The sequence below is a fragment of the Netta rufina genome (genome assembly GCF_964035555.1).
Source record: "Netta rufina genome assembly, chromosome: 7".
NCBI lineage: Eukaryota > Metazoa > Chordata > Aves > Anseriformes > Anatidae > Netta > Netta rufina.
The window spans coordinates 24,561,104-24,588,162 of NC_140130.1; the positions used below are offsets into that span (position 1 = coordinate 24,561,104).

General features: G+C 50.1%; 2 protein-coding genes across 4 annotated transcripts in view; one reads left to right on the forward strand and one right to left on the reverse strand.

The window, feature by feature from the left end:
• CNNM2 (cyclin and CBS domain divalent metal cation transport mediator 2) overlaps positions 1-12,375 on the forward strand; it is a gene marked incomplete at its 5' end in the record, with an annotated part of 110,565 nt that extends 98,190 nt beyond the window's left edge. The window contains 4 exon segments of the mRNA XM_084289696.1: positions 1,273-1,366; positions 3,851-3,916; positions 7,614-7,798; positions 9,669-12,375. Of these exon segments, the coding sequence (XP_084145822.1) occupies positions 1,273-1,366; positions 3,851-3,916; positions 7,614-7,798; positions 9,669-9,878 (555 nt within the window). The 3' untranslated portion in view covers positions 9,879-12,375.
• A 5,227-nt stretch (positions 12,376-17,602) lies between these two features.
• The window catches only part of NT5C2 (5'-nucleotidase, cytosolic II), a 57,284-nt gene continuing 47,827 nt past the window's right edge, over positions 17,603-27,059 (reverse strand). For 2 of the 3 annotated variants that reach the window (XM_084290354.1, XM_084290353.1), the window contains exons 8-18: positions 26,346-26,439; positions 25,310-25,363; positions 24,064-24,147; positions 23,381-23,422; positions 22,354-22,461; positions 21,997-22,063; positions 21,185-21,355; positions 20,493-20,544; positions 20,181-20,241; positions 19,470-19,646; positions 17,603-19,267 (exon numbers count right to left, since the gene is read on the reverse strand). In XM_084290354.1, coding sequence (XP_084146480.1) covers positions 19,016-19,267; positions 19,470-19,646; positions 20,181-20,241; positions 20,493-20,544; positions 21,185-21,355; positions 21,997-22,063; positions 22,354-22,461; positions 23,381-23,422; positions 24,064-24,147; positions 25,310-25,363; positions 26,346-26,439 — 1,162 coding nt within the window. In that variant the 3' untranslated portion in view covers positions 17,603-19,015. Of the gene's footprint in view, positions 19,268-19,469; positions 19,647-20,180; positions 20,242-20,492; positions 20,545-21,184; positions 21,356-21,996; positions 22,064-22,353; positions 22,462-23,380; positions 23,423-24,063; positions 24,148-25,309; positions 25,364-25,469; positions 26,287-26,345; positions 26,440-27,059 lie in introns of those variants that run through there. The other variant, XM_084290355.1, reaches the window with a different exon arrangement.

The window sequence follows — 27,059 nt, forward strand, 5'->3', positions numbered from 1 at the left end:
AGCAGGGAAAAGTGGATTTGTGAGCCAGGCTCTCTCTTCCTGTTAGATCGATTTTATGTTCTTTCTGATCTGGGATGGTTGGGAAAACTGACTTAGTATCAGGTGTTATGCAGGCTGATTTCATTTGCATGATTTTCTGCATCAGTACAGTGTTGTAAAATTAAAGGCATGTTTAAATAGTTTAAATAACTTTTAAGACAATAAACACATAGAAATAAAATCTTTTGGACTTATTTTCATCTGATTGTGTAGATGTGATGCTCGATTCACTTAGTACAAGTATCAAGTCTGCCCTTCCCAGCCTCGCCAGAGGGAAAGCATTGCAGGTAATTAGGCTGTTTGCCTGAAAAACCAACCTTGGTGTAGTTCAGCCTGAAAGGTGATTGAGATCTCTTCTTCCTGCAGTTCTGTACTGTAACTCTCAGTACAGTATCAGTAAAGATGGAGGTGAAAGCCAGGTCCCACTAAGGAGGCAATTATTTCCTCCTAGTTACATACCAGATAATTGGGATGTTTACAGCTACATTTGATAGTGTAGCTTCTGTTCTAGACTCCTTTGTGTGATACTAGCATGTGATGTTAAATGTTTGGTGCAGACCACATCAGAAATGGGTGCATGGCCTGGTAGGATGGTGGCGTACAGCTTGGGAAGCACTGAGGGTCCTTCTAGACAAGACTCTGCAAAAGAACAGGCTCACAGTTTAAGGGCACTGGAATGTGTAAAACGGCCAGAAACCAACAAAACTAAAATAGCCCCAGGACTGCTGCTTCAGGAATAAGGGCTTTGTTTCTGTGGGAATCTCAGTGGTGAAAGTAGACGGCCTCCTCGTGCGTTGTCTCCCATCTCCATTTCCTGTGTTTGTGTTAGAGGGGGCTTCCTGTCCATGTGAGCCACAGCCCCAAATATGTAGGTGTCTCAAGACCCCAGATGACCGTGGTCCCCCATGTAAGCCTGTTGTGATATTGGGGGAGTATTTTTTAACTCACACTGGGGACACGCAGCCTGGCAGCCCTTGAAGCACGTCAGTAGTACACCCTGAGCTGCCATGGGGGCCCTGCTCCTCTGCAGGGACTCACACAACCACAAAAGAGCAGAACAAGAGTGTTTTGCCCCCGGGGTCTATCCCTTTTCAGGAGTCCTTACAAACTGCAGGGACCATGACACAGCTTAGTAACATCAGGGCAAACTAGCTGTTGGGGCTCAAGTCTGGTCTTGTGCCTCCAGACCCGTGGTCCCTTTTAATTGCAGCTCTCTCTCCTTTTCCTTAACAGGGGAAGGTGGAAGTGGAGGCTGGGAAGGAGGGGATGAAGTTTGAAGCTGGTGCTTTTTCCTACTATGGGGTGATGGCCCTCACAGCATCGCCAGGTATGTCCTCTTACCTTCTGCTTCTGGAATGCACTCGTGCACAAGCCTACCTGCTGCCGTGCGTGTGGCGGGAGGGGGCTGCGCAGGGCATCCCCCACGGTGTCCTGCGGGGCCGATGCAAACAATAAGCTCCTTGCTAGCAAAACTATCTGCCTGGCACAGCATCTCCGGGAGGCACTGACACTCGTGGCAGTGCTGACTCTGAAAGCTGAGCCCTCAGGCTCCCAGAGGATGAACACAGCGGCCTTAGTGAGGGAGGTGTTTGGTCCTGGCTGGGAGCTTTGTATTGCTTCTCACTGTAGCATAGCAGGGATTGAATTAATCAGAATAAATAATTAGTAGCAGAGGGACATCTAGTGGTGTAGCATACAAACAACCTGCTGGTTTCGATATGGTTTGCTTTACCCAGTGTTGGTTCTAAAGGCCTTTTGAGGGAAACGAGGGCAGTGGGACAAGGAAAAGAGACTGTTCCTGTAGCTTGTGCAGAGATGTAACTGGGAGATCAGCAAGAGGGAGAGCTGGCAGCTGAGGCTGAGACAGGAGTGAATTCCTAGTGCACAAACAGTAGCTGCACAACCCAGCATCTCACAGACACAACTCAGGGAGCTGCCTTATGATCATCCAGGAGCATGCTTCAGTGCTCCAGTGGGTGTCATCCTGCTGTCCCTTTGCACTCGCTGCCATACCTGGTCATTCAGTGCCAGCAGCATCACCTTTTAGATCACAGAGATCTTGGTTTGGCATCCCCAGCCCTGGTGGAAGAACTGGGGCCTTAGTGCTGGCATAGGCCATCTGCTCACCCTGTCACCTCAAGGAGAAGTTCTCATGCAGAAATCACTTCTGTGTAGAGGCACAGCAGATTCGTGTTCCGCTTGAGAGGCAGCTTGTTATGATAGTAGGTTAATGGGAACTCTCTGTATGTGTACCTATGTATATGCACACCAGTGAATGGGCTTTGGAACGAAACTTGCTTTGTAGGTTATGAATTTAGCCATATTAAACTCGACAAACATCAGCAGTTCCCATGGAAGTCTGAGGAGCAGCTGGTAGCTCTGTGTTGCCATTTTACCAATCCTCTACTGGCTCTCTTTTAGGAGCTAAAGAAAGAGTAATTCTTCCTTAATTACATGAGCTTTAATCGATCTCACTTGTACCTTCTGAGGCTTGACAGATTTGGAAGTGTGCAGACCATTGGGTGGATTTTACCTGTACAGTAGCAGCAGTCTTCACGATGAATCATACGTAATGTGTATGTGTGTACAACTGGGTCACATTGCTGTTTCTTTGCCATTGAAGCTCAGGTTTTATAATATGGGCCAAACAGAGCTGGCTTAGGCACGACCACTTCTCTCCTCCAAGACCTAAGCTCGGAAATCATTTGTGGCATCTCTTTTTTTTTGCCGGCATTGTTCAGTTTGAATGTTCTTGTGTTTCCTTCTCATGTTGCTAACCCTCCCTGCAACCATGCCAGTTGCCCCAAGTCCTGTGAGATCAATTGGCTTCCCTGTTCATGCCTCTGCCCTGAAATCCATCTTGGATTGGTTTTGTCAAACTAAAGCATGTACATTTTTTTAAATTAAACTTGGCCAACTTTGGATTTGCTCACGTGTGGTTGATTGGCTTTTACCAGTAGCAAACCCCTCCTTTTGCTGTTTTTTTTTTCTTTTTTCTTCACCAGATTTGAGAGAAATTGCTTTACGATGTCTTGAAGCATCAAGAGACTTCTGTTAGGATGAGCTCATAAAATTAAAGTAGTTCTTGTTGCTCTAAGTAGACATGAAAGCTCATTTAGAGTATAAACCCTTAGAGAACAAGGGAAAACTGTTCTTCCCCATCTCCTGATGAGATGTCATGTGCCTGCTCTCCCCACCTGGAATATGAAGCCAGTAACAGGAGATTAAAGCATGTTTTCAAAAAATTGAACAACAAATCAGTGAAGCTTTCGTTAACTACAGCTGGGGAGGGATTACAGACATGACAAGCAGTACTTGACCCATTCTGGTAGGGATGAGCTTGGAGAATCACAAGCTTGCTTGACTTGTTACCGAAAACTTGGAGTGTCCTTTGGTTTTATTTCTATTTTTATTTTATTCCAATAAGGAACTGCACCCATGAAAGCTTTCTGGTTGTTTTAACTCTTTGCCTTCCAGGCTGGAGTGGGCACCACCGCTCCTTTTGAACTGTTTTAAAAATGGGTGTACCTTGTTGGACCATTCCGTACTGGATGACCATTCAAACTATCACGTGAAAGTTGTTCACTGTAATTCCACAGGCTTGTTCTTTGGTTCATTCCTAAAACTGTTTAATTGTCTTTTTTGTTTTGTTGTTGTTGTTGTTGTTTATTTTAACCCTTTACTTTTCCACAGTTGATTTGCACTTTTGGTTTTAGTTCTTCAGTGTGTGAACTGGCTCCCTCCCCTGTCGAGTGTGGATAGCTGCCGCCTTTCTGGTCGTGATCTCATCCTTTTTCTCTCCCTCTTCTAGTTCCCTTGTCCCTGTCTCGTACCTTTGTTGTCAGCAGAACAGAGTTGTTAGCAGCAGGTTCTCCAGGTAAATCCGCATGCTTCTATTTTCACCATTCTTGTGACTGCCCTGATGCCATAAAAAGTCAGCTGCAGTCTGTATTTATCTGACCCCTTTGCTCGTTAGGGAGAAGTCCAGCACAGAATTATGCCTCGCAGGTAGGTATCCTGAACTGTCATTTGTGGTAACTGGTAGCAACGTGAAGGAGTCATCCAGATGGGAAGAGCTGAAAACACATTTAAGAAAAATGTATTTGGTAATGTGCACTTGTTCTTGTTTCTTGTATGTCAACTGGTGGAAGGGAGATTTTAAAAGAAGGTATCCTCTCCCAAGCTGAGATTTAAGAACTTAAAAATTTCCTGAAGAAAATGCATTTGGCAGAGGAGAATGTTTAAACTGCCTTAAAAGGAGAAGTCCTTTAATGAGAGAATTCTGATATTCTCATACGGGCTAGCTCTATGGTTTGAATACAGTCTGGCCATTTCAAGTGCTCAGAAGCTTTAAATTTTCTTTCAATGAGGTTAATGCTGTGAATTGGTACAGAGATTTACTGAGTGGATGGATTTGCAATGGAATGTGCAGTAAGGCTGAGGGAGCTCCTGTGGGTTTTGGTTCCCATTTTGCTCAAGACCTTTCCTCGCTGAATGACAAGTTGATTGACAGCAAAATCCCTTCGGAGAGTGGAGACCAAGGAGCGAGCAAATTGGGCCAAAATGAGCTCTGAGATGTGGCTGAGAAGTTGGAAATTGGGAAAGGTCAAGAACTGAGCTTTGCAGATGCTGCATGCACAGAGCAGTTGAGAAAGATGGAGACCCACCAGGAGAGTGCGTAGGAACGACAGAATCCTAAAATAATCTGGGCCACCCTGAACATGTTTCTTCCCTTTGAAGTTTTCTTTTTCAGATGAAATGTGTCTTTCCCTGGACCTAAAAGCAAACAAGATAATGATATGCATATTTAAGTGAAACATCTAAACGTCAGTACATATCATGCAATTCATAAACTTTCACCATCTGCTTCCTGTATTTTTTCTGTTTTCTTTTTTTTCAGTTTTGAAATTGTATTTCACCATCAGTCCTTAAATTAGTCTCATGCACTTTCCAAACAAACTACAGGTTGTTGCCCTGCAGGGGATTTTTTCCTGCCCTTTTAAAGTTTCCTGCTGCTAAACTTAAAAGAAGGGGGAAAAATATAATCTTTCTTTAATTAAAGTACCTGATGGCTTTCTTTTAAGCTCGGTGGCTTTGATTATCTTTTTTAGCTTGGTTCTTTTGTTTTGCCAGGTCTTCTTTTTTTTTTCTTTTTTTCTGTTTCCAAATAAGTGTATACCTTGCACATGCAAATTGTTCCCAATATAAATGCCAAGCATATTTTCCTAGCTTTTTGTCCCAATCAAAAAAAATAATCAGTAATGGAAAATAAAAATGGGAAGAATCTCCTTTGAAAGGAACTGATGGGGTGAGCCTGGTCACTATGACAATGTCGTGCCAGTTCTGATGAAACCCAGGCCTTCTGCTGGGTCCTTCTAAAAAGGAACCTCTTATTAAACCCTAAATGGGTAATATGGTTGTCTTGATATTTGTCTTGTGGTTTGCGCTCTTAATGCCCAGTATGTACGGGTGAGGAAAACTGGGGTAGAAAAAATCTGGCAGGGCGCTGTTCTGCCAACACGGGCCTGCCTGCTGCTCCGTCTGTCATCAGCCCTTTGTGTCCTCCCTTCTGCAGTAACTTCTCCCCACCGACTTGTACATGGCTCCAGAAGCAACGTCCTTTCCCTCTTATTTTTAGCAGTCATATTTCTTTGTTCTGTCCTTTTGTCCATTTATTTTAATCTGCTTTGTCACGAAGCTCTCTGTCCTTAGCTTTTTATTAGTAACGTACTGTGAGACACCTGGTGAAAGCAGAGGGCAAATCGGAGTCAGGCCAGTGGAAAGCTGTTCCAGATGGAAGCCTTTATCCCAAACAGCAGTGATGCTGCTCCTGTCACACACAGCCAGATTTTGTGTACACAGGTGGGAAAGACAGGACAAATTCATTCAGTCTTCATGCTTGTTCTTCGGAAAGGCTTAGAGCACCAAGCCCCATGTGCAGACAGAGGTTTGGCTCCTGGCAGCAGTTCCTGCAGCCTGTTGTGGCTTTTTCAAGATGGCAAATGGGTACTGAGGAAAACCTTGCAGGGCTCTGAGTGCTTCCCTCTAAGCCTCTGCTTGGTGTTACCATAGGGACCTGCACTAATTCCTCATAGTGCAGAAGTGGCAGAAAATTTGCCAAGCTCTCAGAACCTGTATTTTTCCATTCCCTTTTCTAAAATAGGAGGAAAGAAGACGTCAGTGGCATTGCAAGTGGGAAATAAAAAACCAGGGCTGGTAATCCACAGTCATGTATCTAGAAGCATCTAAAGCATTAGGTTTAGGGAAGCCTAGATGTAAAGATGTGGAACAGGCTACGTCATTTTGGCAAGAGAGGTATCTTCATGGTGATTAAATGGCAAAGGTAGGATTGAATTTTAGTGAGCTTTTTTTAGACCACTTTATATATTTAAAAATCATAAAATTTGAAAAACTTACAAGGATGTTGTTGATTTGCTCAGAGGCTTTGTATCTTCAGATTATATGAAAATGATGCCTCAGCTGAGAATGGAGATCGTGTGGAGAGTAGCACAGATGCCATGAAGTTACTGTTTGGTCTGGATGGATGAAATATAACTGCAGTAAGATCCAAAAATTCACCAGTCCCAAAGCGTTCTTTGATCTTTGTACGTGCACCCAGGGAGAAGCCCATCTGCAGACATGCTTGGGATCTCTTTTAGGATGCATTTCTGCATGTCCTCCTGTCATCTGAGTCACTGTGTGGGTGGAAGCTAGGGGTGCAAAATGCCTGTGGCTTGCTGAAAGCACGTTTACATGGGAGGAACTGTGACCCATCGCATTCTTAAGGGATAGCTGCAAGATTTTCAAGTGAAACCCTACAGTGCTTAAAGGCCAGTGACGGGAAGTAGTATCTCTAGTTTACTCCTTTCCTGTCCATGTCTCTCCTGGACGCAGATTTTTCTGTGTAGCATGGACTGTTTTCCCTGTTTTGCTGGCTGGTGTGCACCATGTGGAGCTTGCTCCCATTCATGGAGTTTTTCTCCCTTCAAGCATTGGGGGGTACAAGAGGGAACGTTGCTGAAGCAATCATCACGTGGACTGTCCTCCGGTCCACTGAAGACACTATCACTCTGATATTTTTAAAAATGACTGTTCTAACCCAGGAAACAAGGCAGTATTTGCAGGTACCAGGTGTAATAAAATGGGCTAAGGGTTAGCAGGGACTGACTGTGGGTGAAAGGTGTGGTGTGGAGTTACAACTATAAACTATTAAGAAAAAAAAAATCTATTAAGCACGGTCTGACTATCAAGAGCTCCTGAATGGAGCCTTGGGAGTTTGCCTCTTCCATCGGCAGGAGCACTGTGACCACGTGTGCACAGGGCACATCCACCGTAGCACAAACCAAACCAGGTTTGTTTAAATCCTACTCATGATGTTGGCTACTAGCTCTGGATTCAAAATATGCTCTTTTTCAGGGTCATTTTGTTGTTTAGCTGCATGTCTATGTAAGAGTAGGTCAAGTATTTGCAGATGCTCTGTGTTACTTTGCGATTTATGATGTCCCTTTGAAACTGGTGGCTTCGAATGTGTTCTACTTGATTTAAGATGTCTTTTGCTCTTGCCCATTTCTCAGCCGAAAACAAGTCTCCACCTCGGCCCTGTGGCTTGAATCACTCAGACTCTTTAAACCGAAGTGATCGCATCGACGCAGTGACACCGACGTTAGGGAGCAGCAACAACCAGCTGAATGCGTCTTTCCTCCAAGTGTACGTCCCGGACTACTCAGTGAAAGCACTCACAGACATTCAGTTTGTCAAGGTAGGAAAAAAAAATGATAAAGCCCCAGGAAAAAATGCGGGGGGCTGGGCTGGGCTGGGCTGATGGGATGGAGAGCCTGGGGAAAGGAGGTCCCTCTAGATTGCTCTGTAGCACTATGAGTAAATAGGCTTATGAAAACAGCCACTAGAAAATCATTTTAAAGTACTTTTTCTCAGTCTCTGCTGTCCAATGATTTGTCTTCAGTGTTCCTCTTATTTAGGCCTGTAAGCAGATTGGTCACACAAATTTCTGGATTTCAGGTCCCCTGGGGAGAGATAGTAGAAAACACCCTCTCTGCTTTTAGTCCTGAAAGACTTAGTTTGTGAAGCCTTTGGAGCCATCTGAATGGAGATCTGACAGCATCCTTTTCTAAAGGACGAGACATTTTGTGTTCATTCCAGTATTTATTCACTTTTGATTTTGGTTTTAGTTTGGGGTTCTTGATCTTACTTTCTAACTTGTCATCCCTCTGCTCAGAGATGTCTTGGACATTCATCTTTATCTTAACTTGATGTTAGGCTCATGTCTCACACTACCAGTGAGTGGCTGCACGGATACAGCTCTGTCCCCCAGCATGGTGCATCCCACGCTGAAATGTGCACAAGTCCTGTGGGATAAGGAAATGTAGCTGAGCTGAGGAGCAGCAAATGCTGGCAGCAGTTCCAGCCCAGCTGGGAGTCGAGGGAAGCTGACGTCCCATGGCCAGAAATTGACCTTGATGCTTTTCTTAAATTAAGTGCACACTCACATTTTCTTTGTGTGCAACCCAAATGATTCATGAACTCAACTCCTGTCAAAGTTAATTCAATATTGAAATTGTGGAATGGAATAGAAATACTAGAATGCTAAATCAATTGTCTCACACCTACAGGTAGCCAAATTTTAAAAGGAGAGTACAGTCTCTGATTGAAAACTTGACAAATGCAGTGGTTCAGGTTGCTGAGTTATTATTACAGGGCAAGTGATTCTTGCTACAGATTTCCACGGCTGATCTGCCATACAGAGCAGCTGATCATCTTATGCTGGCTTATACGGAGTCCTTCCAAATCTCACTGTGTTGAACTGTCTGGTGTCTCTGCAGTCAGACTTGTAGCCCTCCTTTTATATCACTCTGCTTTGTACGTAGGGCAGGGTACTCAACAGCCACGTTGTCATTGTGCCACGCAGGCATTTCTCAGGTAATACCCTGTAAGGCAGGGCTGCGACCTGAGCATGTTTAGATTTGGCTTTCAGAGTAGTGATTTGACCCATCTGAGTCTCTCTATTTCCAGTCCCTCTGCTCTGTTGCTACCAAAACTTGATTTTCCCCCATACCACCATATCCAGCAGTATGGGACTATGACCTCCTCACACCTGGTGCCCCAAGGGCAGCATCAAAATGCTCTGTGCTCTAGGCCAGCTCCTGCCATGACTGTCCTGCTAAGTGCAGGAAGGGGAAAACTTCATGAGTTGCTAATTAGGTCTAGACTCTGTGGAGACCCCAATCTTTTCTAGAATCAAATGCCCTTATGTACCAGGATAAGGAACTAGCTCCTGCTGCATTTTGTGCCCTAGACAAGGGCAGCAATGCTCTTGCCCTCTAGCTCTGTGGGGACTTTTCAAGCCTCTCCCAGAGCTCACTGAAGCAGGGAAAAAGACTGAACTCCGGTTTGGGCCCTAAAAATGTGCATGGTTAGAAGGAAATGGAGGTCTGGTTTAAAAATTCTCTGCACAGGAATAAATCTCTGCACAGGGATGTTTCATAGCAGTGGAGTTGATGCCAGGTAAACCGGGGTTGAAGTGTGCAAGGTACCTCATTTTCCTTTCGTGTCCAGCGGAGACACAAAATGTGACTGGCTCTTTTCGTTCCTTCCTTCCGTGCTCGGAGCAGATCTCCAGACAGCAGTACCAAAATGCCCTGATGGCATCCCGGATGGACAAAACACCTCAGTCCTCGGACAGTGAAAACACTAAAATCGAACTGACTCTTACGGAGCTGCATGACGGTTTGCCGGACGAGACAGCAAACCTGCTGAACGAACAGAACTGTGTGACTCACAACAAGCCCAACCACAGTATGCACAGTGAAGGAGCCATCTAGGAGCTGACCTCCCACAACCCACCCATCCCATCTCCTCAGCAGGACCAGCCCTCGCTCCTTCCTGCCTCCTCCCCGAGTGTGAACACCGTTAGTATGTGCTTGCGACACTGTGCTGCATCCAGTGTTCTGAGACCAAAGACTTGTGCGTCCGTTCTGGGAGCAGAAGAGGAAGAAACGGGAAGAAAGGAGCAAAGAGCAAGACAGAGAGAGACTAAAGCCCCAAGTGTACTTTGGGAATGGTGAGCCACCCTTGAGAACAATGAACATACTTCCTGCAAAGCAGAATCATGTTTATTTTTTATCTGTATTTTTGATCCTTGTTGGGTTTTTTCCTCCTCAAACACATATGGAGAAGTTTAAAAGCTGCTCCGGTTATTTTTTCAAGAGAGATCATGTTTTTAAAAAGTATTTTGCAGAGTTTTAAATTGTTTCTGTCCCTCCCCAGCCTCAGATAGGCTCTGTTGTGATTTTGTGAATTGGCTCCAAAGTCCTTAGGCCTCTTTTCACCCCTCTCTGGTCCTTTTTGTTGCCCTGTTGAAGAAATTAGTAACTGGTACTTGTATGTATTTGTGTCCTAAGAATGAGTAAGCTTCAAGGAAACTCTGGTTTCAGCCACCTGGAGGGTCAAGGGATGAGTATTATTACATTCTCCCAGTTAAGTTTCAGGGAAGGAGGAGCGATTATTTTGGTATTTAATGATCCCTCGAATTTCTGAAGGTTTCTTTGTAAAACGGACAAAAGCATTGTTAACACTTGCCATTTTGTAACCTCCAAAACCTTTGTGGGTGTTGAAGATGATTCTGGGGGGGGCAGGAGTTAATTAGCAAAACTGCAAGTCTGGTGAAAATGAAAGGCAGGTGTCGTTTTCCGTGCTGACCTAAGGGGGTGGTTTTTCCTTGGAGTTCCTGACGGTTGCATTGTGAAGTCCTGTGTGCACCTGACAACAACGAGCTTTTAAGCACTTGCATGCTGTAGTGGTCTGTGCACCATTACCCAGAGCAGATGTGCAGCCTTTGTTAAATAACACGGAACGGCCCCTCTCCCCCCACCCCCGTGAGATCTCTAGTATTAACACGAAAGATGCTGCTACAGTTATGCCCAAAGTACATCCTCCAGGTGACGGCAAACCTCTGCCAGCGCAAGGATGGGCTCTGCCGAGGAGCTGGGACCATCCTGCCCTCTCCAAGAACTGACCAAACTTTCCAGACGCGAGTGTTTTGCACTTCAGGGATTCGGAGAGGTTTGTTTCCGGGCTCTTCCCAGCCATATTCCTTCCTTTGAGCGGATTCAGTGCATTTCCTTCTCTCTTGCCCTTTTTAACAGCCATTTGAGGGATTACCGTGGTAGCAGAGCAGAGAGCCTCCCACCCAGCTGCCTCGTGCTGGGCAGCAGACACCAATTCCTCCACCCCAAAAACCTGCGTGCGGATGGGGTGGAAGTGAGAGGCACCCCGTGGCGGTTGTGCATCACACATTCCCCGCTCCCACAGATGGATTTTAAATCCTCAAATGAAAAAAAAAAAAAAAAACACAACAAAAATGCTCCCCCCTCCCGATTGTCCCCCCTCCCAGTGCCGTCTCAAACAAAATGTGATACAAGGAGAGAGCGCTGACTCGGGCATCGTGGGTTACGCAGCATTTCCCTTCCCTTCTGTACGCCCAGGTCACCTCAGCTGACCCCCAGAGAAGCCCCCAGCCCCAAAAGCAACTGCCAGAGCTCTGTGCCTGCGTGCCTGCCCCGCTCTGGTCAGGGAAGGCACCCTAACACGTCCCCACCCTCGGTGCCCGCCGTCTGGCTCGCTGCCTGCTGCCTGGAAAGGTGCAATACCCGCTGCGGGAGATCGGGGCCGGCAGCTCTGGGAACAAAACAGAGCCCCTAAACTCAACTCCTGCGTTAAATTTTATTAACTTTTCCCATCCAAAAAACATCTTCTCAGACTCCAGTCGTGCTCTGCCCGCACCCAGAGCTCAGGGCTCAGCCCTGGCCGGCTGCAGCCCGGCTCCTTCCCAGCGAGCCGCGGGTATTGCACCTTTCTCCCAAGGCGAAGCGGTGAGATGTCGCAGCGTGTGTCCCTGTCTGAGCGCTGTTTATCCAGCGCTGATGAATGTAAAAGTTTGTCGGGAGTGTCTGACGCGGTGGTGAACGCGAGATGCAGTATCTGTGTTGTCAAACCTGCTGCAGGAGGGAAGGCTCGAGCCAAGGCAGCTCCCCCTCGGGGACGAGGCTGCTCGCTAGATCTGACTTCTGCTTCTTACGGCAGGTGATGGATTTGTTTTAGTGTCTGTTTCCATTAAATAATAATAATAAAAAAAAAAAAAGCCAAATTTTTCCAACCAAAGCCATGTGATCCCAAAGCAAATACCTCCTGCTTCTGCCCGTGCTGCACTGTTCCAAAATTTCCAGGCGATTTTGTGCATGACTGTTTGTCCTCATTCGTACGGATCCAGTAACGGGAAGCGAAACGATTGCCAGAAAAAGAGTTGCTTATGGATGTGTTTCAGATGGAAAACACGTACCTGCCCCGGAGGGGTTAGGAGCTGCTACTACTAATTAGCTTGAAGAGCAAGGCTTGGTCCTCTCCGCGGAGGGGAAAGCGTCCCGTCTCCCTGTTCTCAGGGTATTTGCAGTTTTACTGTTTAACAAATGCCAGGGGCTCCCTGCCCTGGTGCCGGGAGCCAACACACACAGAGGAGTCCCGCGCCCAGCTCAGGATGGCTGCTGAGGCTCCGGACGGTGTTTGCAGAGGCAGAGGTGGAAACGCCCTGGGCTCTGGGGCCGTGCCTGTGCTGGGGGGCCGCTTCCCCTGGCTCGCCGCTGGCCTTCAGGTGGGCTCGGATCTGTGCCACGTCCCCGCAGCATCAGGGTGGTGCGGGGCACCAGCGGGGGGCTTTGGGAGCCGTTGGACTTGACCTCAGACCTTGGCAAGGCTTTGACTCGTAGAAAGGATACTGCATCTTCCCGTGTCGGCCCCCGCTGCCCACCGCCTTCCCCTGCCTCCTCGGCCTCCCGGCGCGGGCAGGGGGGCGGCCGGCGGCCCCACGGCCTGGGGAGGGCACCTAGCCATGGTTTCTACTGTCAATACAATTTTGCACAAGAGTTCTTTGAAAGTGACGTTTTAAACACTAATATCTTCAATGCACAACTGTGAATTATAACTTTTACACTCCTGTTGGTTGAATTTCCTTTAAATGAAATGAACCCGAATCTGTTGTAACTATGATTTATTATTATTATTATTTTTTTTTTAAATTCTGTGTATTGCCAAATCTTTGTAAAGAGTGAAGGAATGTTCTTGCTTTCCAATGAGAATCTTTCTCCAAACGAGACTGGCTGTGGTGACGTGGAGATGCTACGAAGCACGCTAGCTGAGCGGAGAGGGGCTCGGGTGGGCTTAGCAAAGCAGCCTCGTCCCCTCTGCAGACCCCGGAGCTGACCGAGCGCTGTCTGTCCGTCCCCTCCGTCTCCTCCCTCAAAGCACAGGAGCTCGGGACGGGGAGTCCCAGCGGGGTGAGGAGCAGAGACGGGGTGCCAGCAGGGTAGGAGGTGCTGCACCCTGTGGTGTGGGTCTTCCCCGTGCTTTCCTCTCCTGCTCCCAGCTGTAGCCGTGCTCCTCTCACCCCCTTTTTGCCCCCCAACACACACACGCGTCCTGCTCCAGGCCCTGTCTGACACCGGGACCTGCACGGGGCGGCAGGAGCTGGGAACTCTGTGCCAGGGGACATGGCTGGGGTGAGGCTTGCAGGTCCTGGGCTTGTTTGAAGAGGGGTCAGCTGCTCCAGGTCCGTTCCTCCTTCCTTCTATCCTCACCGCAGGGTTATTATTGTATATTTTTTTCTTCTTTTCTTTAAGTGCCTTTTTGTGCAGGTGGAGCTGGCAAGAGCAGGGGTCTCAGGACATGCCCTGTGCGCTCACCCCAGACCTGGAGGCAGCCCGGGGGGAGCGGGGTGAGCCACCCGTGATGACCTGCGGACGTCGCCCCTTGGTGCTCCTCAGCCTTCAGGGCCCAGCTCAGGCTGGGACGCTGTTTTGGCACTGCCGGCGTCGGGCTCTGGCTCAGTTCAGCTCAGAGGGAAGAAAACCAAAGAGGCAGCTCCATGTGAGGGGCAGCGGGGGTGCTTCCCGTGATCTCCACAGAGCCCAGCCCAGGGCCGTGGGTGCGGATGGCAAGGAGCAGCGCCGTCTCCTCGCGAGCATCCCGTGTAAGTACCCTGCACTGCGGGGAGCACGGCCACGTCCTCCGGGAGCAGCTGGGACACGCATCGCCCTCGTGCTGAACTAGGCTATCCATAGAAACGTTTCCCACGTGAAAGCTGTACCATGGTTTATCTGCTAATACACACGTCTCTGGTTTTAAAACCAGTACCAGTTGTCGAGTTACCCAGGGTCTGGATTGCCAGGAGAAAAGCGGGGCTGGCGGGAGGGGAGCGATGCTGCAAGGTGTCTGACCGGCCTCGACGTGGTCCTGCCCGTGCTCTGTACGCAGCCACACGCGGAGCAGGAGCCCAGCAGGTGCTGAGAGGCTCAGTGTGCCACGGACACGGGCTTGCTGCATGTCCCGCTGCCCTGGCTTCACAGCGGGGCTCTAAACAGACCCAAAGAAGCGCCCGGCCCCTGGATACCGAGGGTTGTTCTGTCCCAGCAACGGAATGAGAAGCTGAATGAGCGTGACTGCCACCAGGCATCTTCTCACGGCACAGAGGAGAGAGCAGCCTTCATCCTGAACGGGCCAGCAGCGGGGACGAGCTCTGCACCGTGGGCTAGGAGTCTGGGAAGCCCCCCTCTGCCTGTAGCTTCACAGCCACGTCCTCGAGGCGGTGTCCGAGCGAGGGGATGCTGTTGATGCAGGTGCCAAGTGGTGCGGTGCAGCGTTTCGGTCTGGTTTGCCTTCTTGCTGTTCTGTTAGGGGCTGGCTTCTGACCTGGGGAGGCTGCTGCATTCCCCAGGAGAAAGCCTGGGCTGCCAGGTTGTCCCAGCGCCGAGCTGAGGGAAGGGAAAGAGAAGGGAAGAGAAGGGGGTGCTGGCACGGTACAGGTGGCGGAGGAGGTTTCACAGGTCGGTAGCACCAAACTATCAAAGTGACGATGTTCTCGTTAGCCTCAGGTCAGACCGAAATGGTTCTGCACCAAGATCAGGTACGAAGGGTCTGGCTGCATCTGAATGAGAGGCGCAGAGCCTGTTGTAGAGCCTGGCTTCAGGTTTTGCTGCTGGGAGCCAGGCAAGTGCCCGAGATGGGCAGAGGCTGCAGGTGGCTCCATGCTCAAGAGGTGGCTCGGCTTTTTTGTCATTTCTCTTCCTGGAGGCAGGACAGGAGTTGGCTGAGGAGCAGGGTTTGTTGGGGAGGAAAGGCTCGTCCCAGCAGTAGGGCTTGGTGGCACAGTCTAGCGTCACATTTCAGCTGTCTGGAGGCCACGGAGCTTTATGAAAGGAAGGCGTTAACCTCTGGTGATCACCGTTGTACCAAATCCTTCCAAATTCAAGTGAGAAACGTCTGGGTGTCAGACGAGTAGCCTGCACCATAGGCCTTTAGTTGGAAGTGCCAATACTGAAGGAAACCTTCTGGTTTCTTCCAAAGATCAGTGTGGGCATGTGGCGGGGCTCTCGGTGAGCTCCTCTGTGCACAGCAGCATCAGGCTGGCACAATTCCTGCTCTCAAGCCCCATGTCAGCCGGTGGGCTTTGACCTTCTGGCCTTCGCACTGGGCAGAGCCGCTTCCTGCACTGCTGCTGTCACCTGGGTTGTAGCCACCTCGCCCCTGCTCCCACTTTGCTGTGGTTTGCAGGAGGGCAAGAGCAGGAGGCGCAGCCGGTTGGGAGCTGGCAATGCTGGAGAGCAAAGCTCAGAAACTGAATCACCGGGCAGACACCCGGATGCCAAACACACTGAGTCTGAAAACCCAAATACTCGAGAGCACGGCCCTGCGGCACTGCGAAGCCGTGAGCAGCTGGGGCTCTGCAACCAGTGGGCTCCGAACCCAAACCTTTCTCCTCCTTTGGGCCTTCCCAAAAACCTGTGGCCGGGCTGTGCAGCTCCTCCTGGCTCCATCCGCTCACCCTTTGTGTCCCCCTCTGCTCCCAGCTTCGCGCTCACCCGCGGCGCTGCATCCGGCCCCGCTCAGCTGCCCGCCCGAGGTCCCTGCCCCGTGTCTGTCGCCCACCACCCCTGGTCCCTGCCCGTTGTATCATATTGTACATGACGCCGGGGTGCCCACGTTGTAGTGTTCCGACTGCAGTATTTCCTTCTGTGTACATAAACCCGAGTAAGCACAGCCGAGCTCATGAATGCAGTGTGTACGTTTCAGATACTGATTGTCATACGAACGGATTTTATAATTATTCGAATTTTGTTGTAGATTTCCAAGCTTTCCTATTTATTTTGTACCAGATTTATCTGTATATTTTGTGATTTTGTTGAAAAGCATTTTGTTTATTTCTATTCTTTTTAGATAAATGATTTTTTTTTTCTGTTGGACATTCCAGTTTATGCCTTTTTCCCTCCTCCACGCTCCCCCCTCCTTTCCAAGGGACGCCTTTCGGCACGCGGGTGGTGGGGCTGATGCCGCTGACCGTGGACCCAGCTCTCCGCAGACCTTTTGCCTCCTCTGCAGTTGTCGAGAGCCGCGGCGAGGCCGGACCCCATTCCCCGCAGAGCCAGGGCTTGCTCTTTGCGCTGGTGGGTGTGACTTGAGCGGTCAGGGGGCCCTTGGTGGTGGCCGGGAGCTGGGGAGGTGGTGGCAGTGGCAAGCAGCTGATGTCCTTCCTGAAGTGCTCCCTCAAGGGCGCTGGCCTCCTTCTTCCACTAATGCACAGCCCTTCCTTACACCCTGCTCGCCATACAGCACGGTTGTGTCTCGTCGCGCTCTGCCCGCTGCTTTCCCACCAGCGAGCGAGGGGCAAATATTTTCCATTGCTGCCGCCTCGCCAAGTCCTCGCCGGGAGCCGGGCATTGAGCTATTTGTGGGACCGTGGAGGCAGGAGGAATGCGCGGAGCCCCCCGCACTGCCCTTCCCGCAGCCTCCCAGCTGCTGAGCTAGAGCTCGAAAAATTCGGGCGGCTCTACTTGGTGAAAGGACGGATAAACTTAGCAAATCCCAGCATGGCCTTTGGCCAGAGGGCTGGGGAACAGCTCCTGCAAACCCCTCCTGCAGCCGGGCCAGGGGGCTGAGTTGGCTCAGCTGAGGCTGCTCACTGCAATCCAGCCCCTAAAGCAAGGGGCCGGGCATCCAGTGCTGGGTTTGGGGCTGTCAGCAATCACCAAAGTGTCACTGACTCTTAACTGCTGGCCACTCTCTGTGGCCACATTTTGCTGCTTTTCTGGTTGGGCTCTGGGTACCAAATCCCCTTTGGTGGTGGCTCTCATGGCCCCAATGCTGGGGACGCCCGGGTTACAGCAGCGTGCCGACCCCAGTGCTGTCCCCACGGGGGTACCAGCAGCCCTTGGCTGTGTGCTGCTGCCCAGCTGGTGCCCCTGCTGTGCCAGCACTGATTGTCCCCAGGTTCCTCTGTGTTTAATCAGGTCTGCACGCCCTCCCACCCACCCCTGCGCAGCTGACAGGGGTAACACCGACCTTATTCCCCCCTCCCTTCCTGCTCAACCAGACCAACCCCTACAGCCAGGCTCGCTGCCACTTCCCAGGGAGATTTGTGGTTTTTTTTCCCCTCCTGGCCCTCCCTGCCACCCCCCGCACAGCCCTCGGCGCGCCACAAAGCGCCCAACGCTTCTTAGAAACATCAAGATTTATTGACTTGAAAACTGCCACTTCAGCAGCAGCATTTCCTGCTCAGATGGTGGTGTGTACTTTGTTTATTTTCTCCTAAGGTACTTTAAAATGGAAAAAAAGAAAGAAAAAAAAAGAAAAAAAAAAAAAAGAAAAAGATTAAATGCATTTATGGTACTGAAACAACAGTCGAATTCGTTACAAGAGGGCCCCCACTGTAATCCCTTCAGACGTGAACGGCGCAGGCTGGAGCAAGGGAGGCTGCACCCAGGACACAGAGGAAAGCCACCGGGAGCTGCCCCGTCCCCGCAGCATCCCCGGGCTGGCTCAGGGCTCCCCGTGCTGAGCTCCTGCGTGCTCCGTGCCAGCTCAAAGGCAAAGCCTGCGGGACAGGAGCGTCCTGGCTCGCACTGCGGGGCTGGCCCTGCGGCGTGTGCTCACTCCTGGCTTAGGGCAGGCACCCGTGGCCCGCAGCACCCTAAAAACAGGCCCTTTCGCTCCAGATGGTGGCTGGTTTTGTCTTTGGGATGCTTCGCCTTCTTAAAGCTGAGCAGACAGGAAGGTCGGTAACAGGCAGTGAGGAAAACAAGCTAACGTAGCTAACGTAAGGCTAAAGCTGCGAGCTGCTGGGTTAATATTTCCTGGTGAAACTACAGAAGGAGTTGAGGACAGTGTGCGGCTCAGCTGCTGGAGGGACGCGCTGGAAGTCATGCATCACATGCCAACGATGAAAGAAAGCTCTGAAACACGGGGAGGGGATAACAAGCGCCTACAAGCCGGAACGTGTACAGCTGCAGCTGTGCAAGTGAGAGCCAGAATCCCACCGCTGTGACGGACGGAGGAATCGAACCACTTACATGGAGAAACTCACACCAAGCAGAGGGTGAACGCAGAGCTGGAAGCCACGGCAGCGCCGCGGCCAGCAGGAGGGCGGTGGTTGTAACACAGAAGAAGAGAGGTAAGGGCAGCAACCCCAGGGGCAGGAGGATTTGGATCGTTTTGTCTCCTGCAGGGCCCAGCACATCCCTGCCTCCTTCACAGTGAATGTAACAAATGGCAAAAACCGTTTACAGGACACCGTTCAAATGAAAATCAAATGGAACACATCGTGGGAGAGGGAAAAACCATGCAGCATCCCCAAAGGAAACGGGAGCAGCATTACAGCACAGGCAGGCAGTCCGATCTGAATGCACCACCCAGGCAGAATCCTTCGGCTTTTTGAACCGTCTGCAAAACTGAAAACAAGGGTCTCCTCCTGATTAGTGTTAATTTGTTAAAAGTTTTCCGGACACTTTCAAAATGTGCCTTTTGCAAGAATCACACCCCCCCAAACCCATCACCCCAAGGGCCCCCACATAGGAATCTGCTCCTGATCACTGCTAGAGTCACGGTTTGTCTTCAGAGATGCTTTGCTTTTTCCTTCTTATTCCTCTTCCTCCTCTTCTTCCTCCTCCTCCTCTTCCTCGTCGTCATCTTCGTCGTGGCAGTGTGTGATTTCCTGAGGTGCCTGGGGGAAGAGGTTGGGCGGTTTGATCTCGCTGATGGAGCGGGTGAGCTGGTGCCGCTTGTAGTCGGAATCTTTAAAATCCACTGAGGTGCGATTGCGCGTGGCCATGGGCGACTCCTTCTCGTTGATGTCAACGTGCGTGTGCTCTACCGTGGACTCGTGCGGCATCTACACCCGGAGGAGAGAGAGGAGATGGTGAGGGGAGTCCCTGTCCTAGGGCATCTCGCTGAAGACAGCCAGAGAACAAACCCCAGAACTTGCTTTCCGGGCCCACCAGACGCCACCTGGCCCTCCAGGTGCCTTCCCCTGGCTTGTGGAAGCCAGGCAGAGGCTGCAGGCCCCACGGGGATCCCCCGGCTCTGCCACTCACCAGGACGTGCGCGGCTCTGAAGAGGTAGCTGAAGGGGTAGTAGAGGAGGTTGATGAAGGAGGCCGCGTAGAGGTCGGCGTAGCGCATCACCTGGCTGGCAAACAGCGTCTGCCGGGAGCCGCTGCGGAACAGGCTGCCCATCATCCCGTAGCACATGTCCATGTCGTGGGTCACTTTCTACGAGCAAAGGGCAGGTTAGATCCCGGCCGGGCACGCGGCAGCGCAGCCCCACGGCAACACAGAGGGCTGGGGGCGAGGTGAGATCGGCAAGGATCTCCTGCGAGGCTTCCCGTGCTCGCATCCCGAGGCCCAAGAGCACGGCCCCAGCTACCAGAGGGGAGGGAGACGCGGAATCAGAGCCAGCCCCTGCCCCAGGCTGTGACCCCGCAGGCAGGGCTGGCTGGACCAGAGGCTACGGCCCCTCCACGCCTGTTTTTCTCTTCACCCCGCTCTGCGGCACCGAGCACCGTCAGCTGGTGCTACGTACACGAGGAAGGAGACCACGTTCCAGACCAGGCTGCCTTTCAGGAGTGCCAGTGACACCAGTGAGCTGGGGAGCTCCTCCGTTTGCGTCCACAGACGGAATGGCTTTGCCAAGCCTGCCGTGCCCACCCGAAGGCAGAGCAAAGCATTTCAGGGCTGAGCAGTGGGTCGGGTTGTCGAGCCCTTTTAGGATCCAAAAGGATGAAAAGGGATTTTTATGGTTGGTACCTTAATGCGTCTCTGGATGGAGCTGATGTCAGGGCGTTCATTGCTGCTACTGTCCAGATGCCTAGTTACAGGCGAGAAGGTAAATACACGGTGTGAAAAGCCTTTCAGAACCAGATGTTGTGGGATGGGGGCTCGGGGGAGGGAGGCTGGTCTGGAGGGGGAGGTTGGTCTCACGGGAAGAACCCAGGCCTGAGCCAAAGCCCCGGCAGCAGCGCCGCCAACCCAACCCCAAGGGTTTGTCACAGCCGCTCCTTAGCTGTCGCTAGGCTGGGAGAGGCAGCAGGAAAAAGTTGTCAGTGGTTGAGCACTCACTTGTATAGCTCGGCCAAGAAAATGTCCAGGCTCTGCAGCTCTTCAAAAAGGGCTGGATAATCCAGAAAAGAAAGGGGAAAAAGGTAAGTTTAAATCGCTGAAGGGCTGCAAGCACACCCGCCATCCTGCCCGTTGCTGCTTTCGTTTCTGAGGTTGAACATTCCCAGCCCGCACAGAAACCTCCCTACTAGCCACGGGGCAACCTGCACAACCCCCAGAGCTACCTACACACCAAAGGGCAAACCCATGAGAAAAGCAGTGGTGCTGGAGGATGGGAAGCACGCGGTGCTTTGGCAGCAGAGAAAGTGGGAGGAAGGCAAAGGAAACAGCTGCTGAGCAGGGATTCCCTGCGGACAGGAGAGCTGTCAGGGCTCAGGCACTGCAGGGACAATAACCTGGTCGTCTCGCTCAGCACGGACAGAGGGAGAGGAGTTTTGGGGGCCGGGTTATGGATGAGGAACAGCTCAACCCCACCCAGCAGCAGCTTCTTCCCCAACCAAGGCTTGGCTGCTGATGGGCCAGAGGCATGGGAAAGGCCTGGGACCCTGCTGGCAGCTCACGGGGAGCTGCCCAGCTCCTGCCACCACCACCCCACCCCCAGGAGAAGGCCGAGGGGACAGAAGGGTGTGGGAGAGAGGCGGCGAGCTGGGGTGATCTCTCTCTCCCCTGCGCTCCCCTGCCCGGCTGCTGACCGCTTTTGTCAGTCCAGACGTGCAGCTCCTGTGCCAGCTCGGGGATCACCAGGAAGGTCCTCCAGCCCTGGCGCTTCTTGGATTTGAGGATGTCCCCAAAGATGTGGTCTCCGATGTACAAAATATCCTTCCCTTTGGCCCCCAGCAGGTCGCAGACTGTGTCTGAGGAGCCTGAGAGATGACGAACAGAGTGACTCAGATCAGGGAGCCAGACAAAAATGCGTGGCTCATTTCAGAGGGCCAGGGTTAGGGGTGCAGCCAGTCCATTTTCCTTCCAGAAACCTCCACTGCTGTAAGTGTAACTCCCCGCTGGGCCCCGGCAGCACAGGCACACTGCACACCCACACGGGAGTTCATCCAGAGCAGTTTTGCCCTTACAGGGATATCCAGCAGCAGAGGGGCCGTGCTGCCTCCCACCCTGTGTGGCAGTGATGGAGCCCTGGGCATCACGGACAGCCCTGAGCATCCATCTGCTGCCCTTCCTGCGCCAGGAGCTGCCTGATGGCAGCACAGTGAGGACAGCTGGGCATGCTGTGCTGGGCCAGCTGCAGCTCTCCCCACTACAAGCCCTGCAGTGGCATTTCCCAAACCCTTTCAAGGAAGAAAAGAGTATTAGAGGAACAGGTCCACTTCTTCTCTGCTCTGTGGAGCAGTGGTGATAGTTTCTGGTGCATTGTGCAAAAGGCACACAGCACAGTGTGTTTTGGGAAACAGCCTCGCCTAACGCCTGGCACAGCACCCAGCGTGAGTGGATGAAGGCCACTAGGGCACGTCAGAGCCATTTCACAGGACAAGAAGTGTTCTTGCCTCACCTCCAGAGTACACGATGCCATGCTGCAGTGGGCCAGTGTAGGTACCAATCTTCAGCTTCCCGGTCACCTGGGGAAGGAGACAGTGCCTTAGTGAGGAACAGCTGGTGCTCTGGGTTTTTTATGTCCTACCATTTCTTTGCTCTCTGTTTCTCCCTCTCTTTCTCGCTCCCAGGCAGCCTAGTGGTGGTTTTCCACCTTTGTTCCCTACTGACACCTGCAGTACCTTAGGGAAAGCAGGTTGCTTGGGAACCACAGAGAAGCCAGCCCGGCATTTCTAGGACAAGTCCATCCCGTTCCCACTCACAGACCCCGCACGAGCCCTTCCAGCCACAGAGGTACCCTCTGTGTGGTGCTCACCGTGTCCACCTGCCGCAACACGGTGCCCTCCCCAAAGAAGAGGGGTTTTCGGGCATCCACCAGGATCAGGTCGAAGTAGGACTGCCACGGCCGATGGGCACTCCCAGGCTGCAAAGGCAAAAACAAAACTCAGAATCACGCACAACACAAACACAAATTCCACAGGGAATTTAACTGGAGCATCACTGCCCACAGCCACAATCCTATTACACTGCTGGTCCATCAAAGGCTCTGATTCCCCCTGTTCTTGCCTCTGTGGCAGGACACTGGGTTGCCATCCCCTAAAGCACCCCCCTTTTGTGGCAAACCCAGCTAGCAGTGAAGACTGAGGACACAGTGTGAGAAACGACACTGGGCATTCATGAGTCTTTTTTGCTCCATGCTTCCACTCCTTCTGACATCAAGACCACAGCAAGGAGTTTTTGCAGCTATCAGTTGTGATTTTCCATGTTCTGAAAATTTTTCCCGTAGTCTTCTATCTTCAAAGCACAGCGTGGAAATAATTCTTTTGAGTATGAGATGGTCTCCCCATGAGACGCTGAGAAAGCAGCAGAACTTCAGCTCATAAGCCTCTCTCCAAAAGTTGCAGGGCTGAGTATTAACTCAGAAAACCAGGAAACGCATAATGTACTTTTGGAACTACCATAGTTGAGGCAAAATTAGGCCTGAAATGTTTCTGCTGTTTTATAAAACTCCATCATGATTTTTTTTTTTACAACATCTAAAACACTGTGCAAGGTCAGTAAGATATCTGGCTGTAAAATGCCACAGTTAAAATGCGTTACCACTGAAATAATGTTATCATTAACGCAGATTATTGTTTGAGACCAGATGATGCCTCCTTTCTCTGTTATATTGTATTTGCTTTGATCCTATTCAGATAGGACACTAAACAGCAAGCGTATTTTAACCAGATTAAAGCAACTAATCCCATGCAGCTGATGAAGCAGGATTAAAAAGCTTTCCAGCTACACAGATAATTAGGCACATCAATTCCTGTTGGAACTGCGGTCCAGAAATCACATACCTTTGGTCCATGCGGAAAGTCAAACAAGTAAGTCATAATTTTCTGAAAGACAGAAAGAAAACATTCAAAGACGTGGTTTTGTGCAGCTTATAAAAACATACAGCTCTGCTTTTAGCTTTTCAGGCTACAGAATTTTGTTTTCAGGATTTGTAGGAAAATCAGCATAAGGTTTGGTGACGAAATGAACAGATGGACCTTACAGTGAAGGGAGTTAAAACAGACGTTTTCATACTCAAAGAATGTATTTGTCTAAGGAATCTGCACATTGCTTCAGATGCATCTTGCAGTGCTTTATAATGCCATAATTCTTTGGTTTAGCAGCGCTGCAGCATCCTGACATTTGCCAGGGGTCTAAGGAACACCCTTGATGCCAGCAGCACACAGCACTTCCCTCAGTGGCTCTTGGAGCTCTCCAGGATCACGGGTTAGGTGACCTCTCTGCACTCACAACTGTCTCACTTGCAAAAGAAGTCTTGCATTTTAAAGCCCATGCTAGGTCAGCAACGGAAGCAGGGCTATAAAAGACAAGTCTCAAGACCTAATCTGCATTCACCACCAGACCATCCTAGCTCAGAAAGCAGCCGATTCCCTGCCAGAAGATGTCCTCCCACAACCCACACAATGAATAGCTGGCTTTAGTTTATTCCATTACATCCCAACACCCCAATCCAAGCAGCACTTACATCTGTGTACTTGTAGTCGCTGTTTGTGACCAGGAACACCTTTCCGACCTCATTCATGCGGCTGAGCAGCAGTGGCAGCTTCCCCTGCAAGGCAGGGGGCAGAGGAGTCAGACAGAGATACATCAGAGGCAAAACACTGCTCAGCTACAATCCCACCAGATGAAACAAGGCAAATCAAATCAACAAGCACAGAAACCCACAGGTTTTGCACTGGCCAGAGAGCCAGGAAAGCTGCTGGTCCACGTAATGCCTCCAGAGCATGGCCCAGGGGAGGGAAATGGCTCAGCAGGGCTGCGGTGCCTTTGCCATGCCGGTGCCAGGCACCCCGTGCTGCTGCCAGCACTCTGCAGCCCCCCTCCAGCTCCAAGTCCCGTCCTGAAACGGGCCCAGAGGCAGGTGAAATCTGAGCTCGCACGAGCCACAAGTTGAAGTATATTGTAATTCTGACCTCAAACTAGGGAGAATTTATTCCTGGAGCTATTTTTATTGAATCATAAATCTCAGACTGTTTCCAGAGTGGCTGATTACCTCACAGGACGGTTTCCTAAGAATTTTGCAGGCATGTAACTGGGAACAAGGTTAACTGCTTGGAAGTGATATGCTACCACCACAGGAAGAGCCCACAGAGATCTTTTAAACTAAAGAATAATTATAACATAACTGGCCCAGAGGGGCCCTGAGCACTGCAGAGAGGGCAAGAGTAAGGGAACCGCAGGAGCTCGTTCAGCTAGATGTGCTGAGCACATATTTTGGAGTTTCAGGAGACGGGGCACTGCTGAGACTTTCAGGATCTTTCCCTCAAAGCTTCATTATAAAATGTGTGTGACGCTTTTCTGAATGGCTAAGGAGTGCTTCTGTCTAAAAGATGCTCCTCTGTTACTTTTTAAAACGAGGTCTGCAGCAGAGGATTGCCTAGGCAGAGAAAACACGGGCAGGGAACACAGCTGCTTTCACCGTCAAAAGAAACAACAGCAGCCTTGCCAGCATATTCACCTGTGTCCCAGCTAACGTTTCCTCTGCCTTTTATATTTTACGTAAAAACGCGCGCGTGAGTACGGAATCACGTGGATCACTGGCTCAGAATAAAGGCTGCGTCCGAACTTTCCACTTTGTCGTTGGTTATTACAATAGAAGTCACAGCGTTATCTGTTCTGTGACTTAGTAAAGCAAATCAGCGTATTTATTTCTTGCCTGCTCACTCAGTACAGAGTGTCACGTAGCACAAGTAAAGGAACTTCGCACTTACATCTTTCACCACGTACTTTTCCAGATTCTCAAGGGTCTTTTCCTTGAGCGATCCCTGAAATAGAAACAACAGAGCCCAGTGAGGTGACGGAAACATATGATGTAAGAGACATCAAAGCAATGCCAACTTTCACACTTCAAAATGCTGTGAAAGTACAAACCAGGGCGAATCTGAACCAGTGACTCTAGAGATGAGAGGCTTTGAGTAGCAGGGACCATCACAAACTCTGTGATCCATCGATTCCCTCACCATGGTAAATAATCCACTTCAACAGCATTTTAACCCTTTCAGAAGGGAATACAATAGAAACAAACAAAAAATAGATTTGCCATACCAAACAAGACAGTCAATGACCTGTCTCCACCACTGACCATAATGCTTTACTCAAAGGCCAACTCCAACATGTATCACACAACACTGCATAAGGAAAGAAGAATAGATTCCCGACGTCTGCATGACTCAAAACAACCCCCATAAGTACAACTGTGAGCACAATTCTCCTGTGACAGCTCTCCATCCCACCCCAACAGACCTCTTGGTTGAGGAAGAACAACAAAATCGGGTCTTTAATGAGGTGTTAGTGCTCCCAAAATCTATATTGTAAATTTCTGCACAAGTGTGCTGAAAAGGTGAATTCCTCTCTGATGAATTCTGTTTCGTGCAGGTGCCTTTCAGACAACATATGGTAATACCAATATAATCTAATTACAGAAAAACTGTTATTTTGAAAAATTACAACAACGTACAAGTTGTGGACTGTAAGTTCAAGTATCCTCATGGCACCACATTCTAAAACCCACAAATTACAGTAAGGAAACAGAATCTGGGCACAATTAAAGGAATAGGAAGGCAGCACAGATACCCTCCAGTGCCAGAGATCTCGACTTACTCACATAAAACTGCTATTTATTATTTGCTCACTAGGTGGCAAAGCAGGGCTCTTGCCCAAAATTGGATTAACATTTTAACTAAAGAGTTACAAACCAGTCCCTCTGACTCATTTATGACTACAGATGTCTCAAGTTCTTGCAATCACCTTGTAATGAACCCAGTCAACAGCATCTCTGACATCTTGGAACATGCTCCTGAAGGACATGAAGAGATCTCCATCTTTAAACCCTGTTTCACAGCTGTGGGGAGAAAGGAGAGGTTGTAGCAGACAGTTGGAGCAGGTGAGAAACAAGTGGTGTGGGAGCCAGGAACATGCCAAGGAGAGAGAGGATTCAAAATGCTGTTTGAAGCTTGCATTTTTATCTTACCATAATGGTTTCTTATCGACTCCTTTACTGCAGCTCAGACTTGAAAGAGGGTACAACCAGTTTTTTTAACAGGATCTGCATATTACCCAATAATGCTTCATTAAAATTTTAGGATGTGAGCTTCTAACTCTTGGCCTGTGACTTCACAGCGGTACTACTGCTTTCTACGACTGCAACTCTTATTTCTCCCTCACAGTAATACAAGAAGAAAAAAGCGTAATTAAATGCATGAACCATTTCCACTTTAACAGAGTGGAAGACTGGGAGTGTGCAGTTTGCAGTGTTTAACAGAAGACAAATGGTACAGAGAAAGTAAGCAGAGTGCTGCTTTTTCTCCCACTTTCTAACAGCAAAAAACGGTGTGCCACAGAAGTCAACTAAATGTAATAGTGCTGAGTGGAGGACCTGCTGGCTTGTTAAAAAGTCTGAGTTAACATGAGAAGTTTCCTCTGCAAGACACCATGGAGGCTGAGAGTTTCCATCAGAAGGAA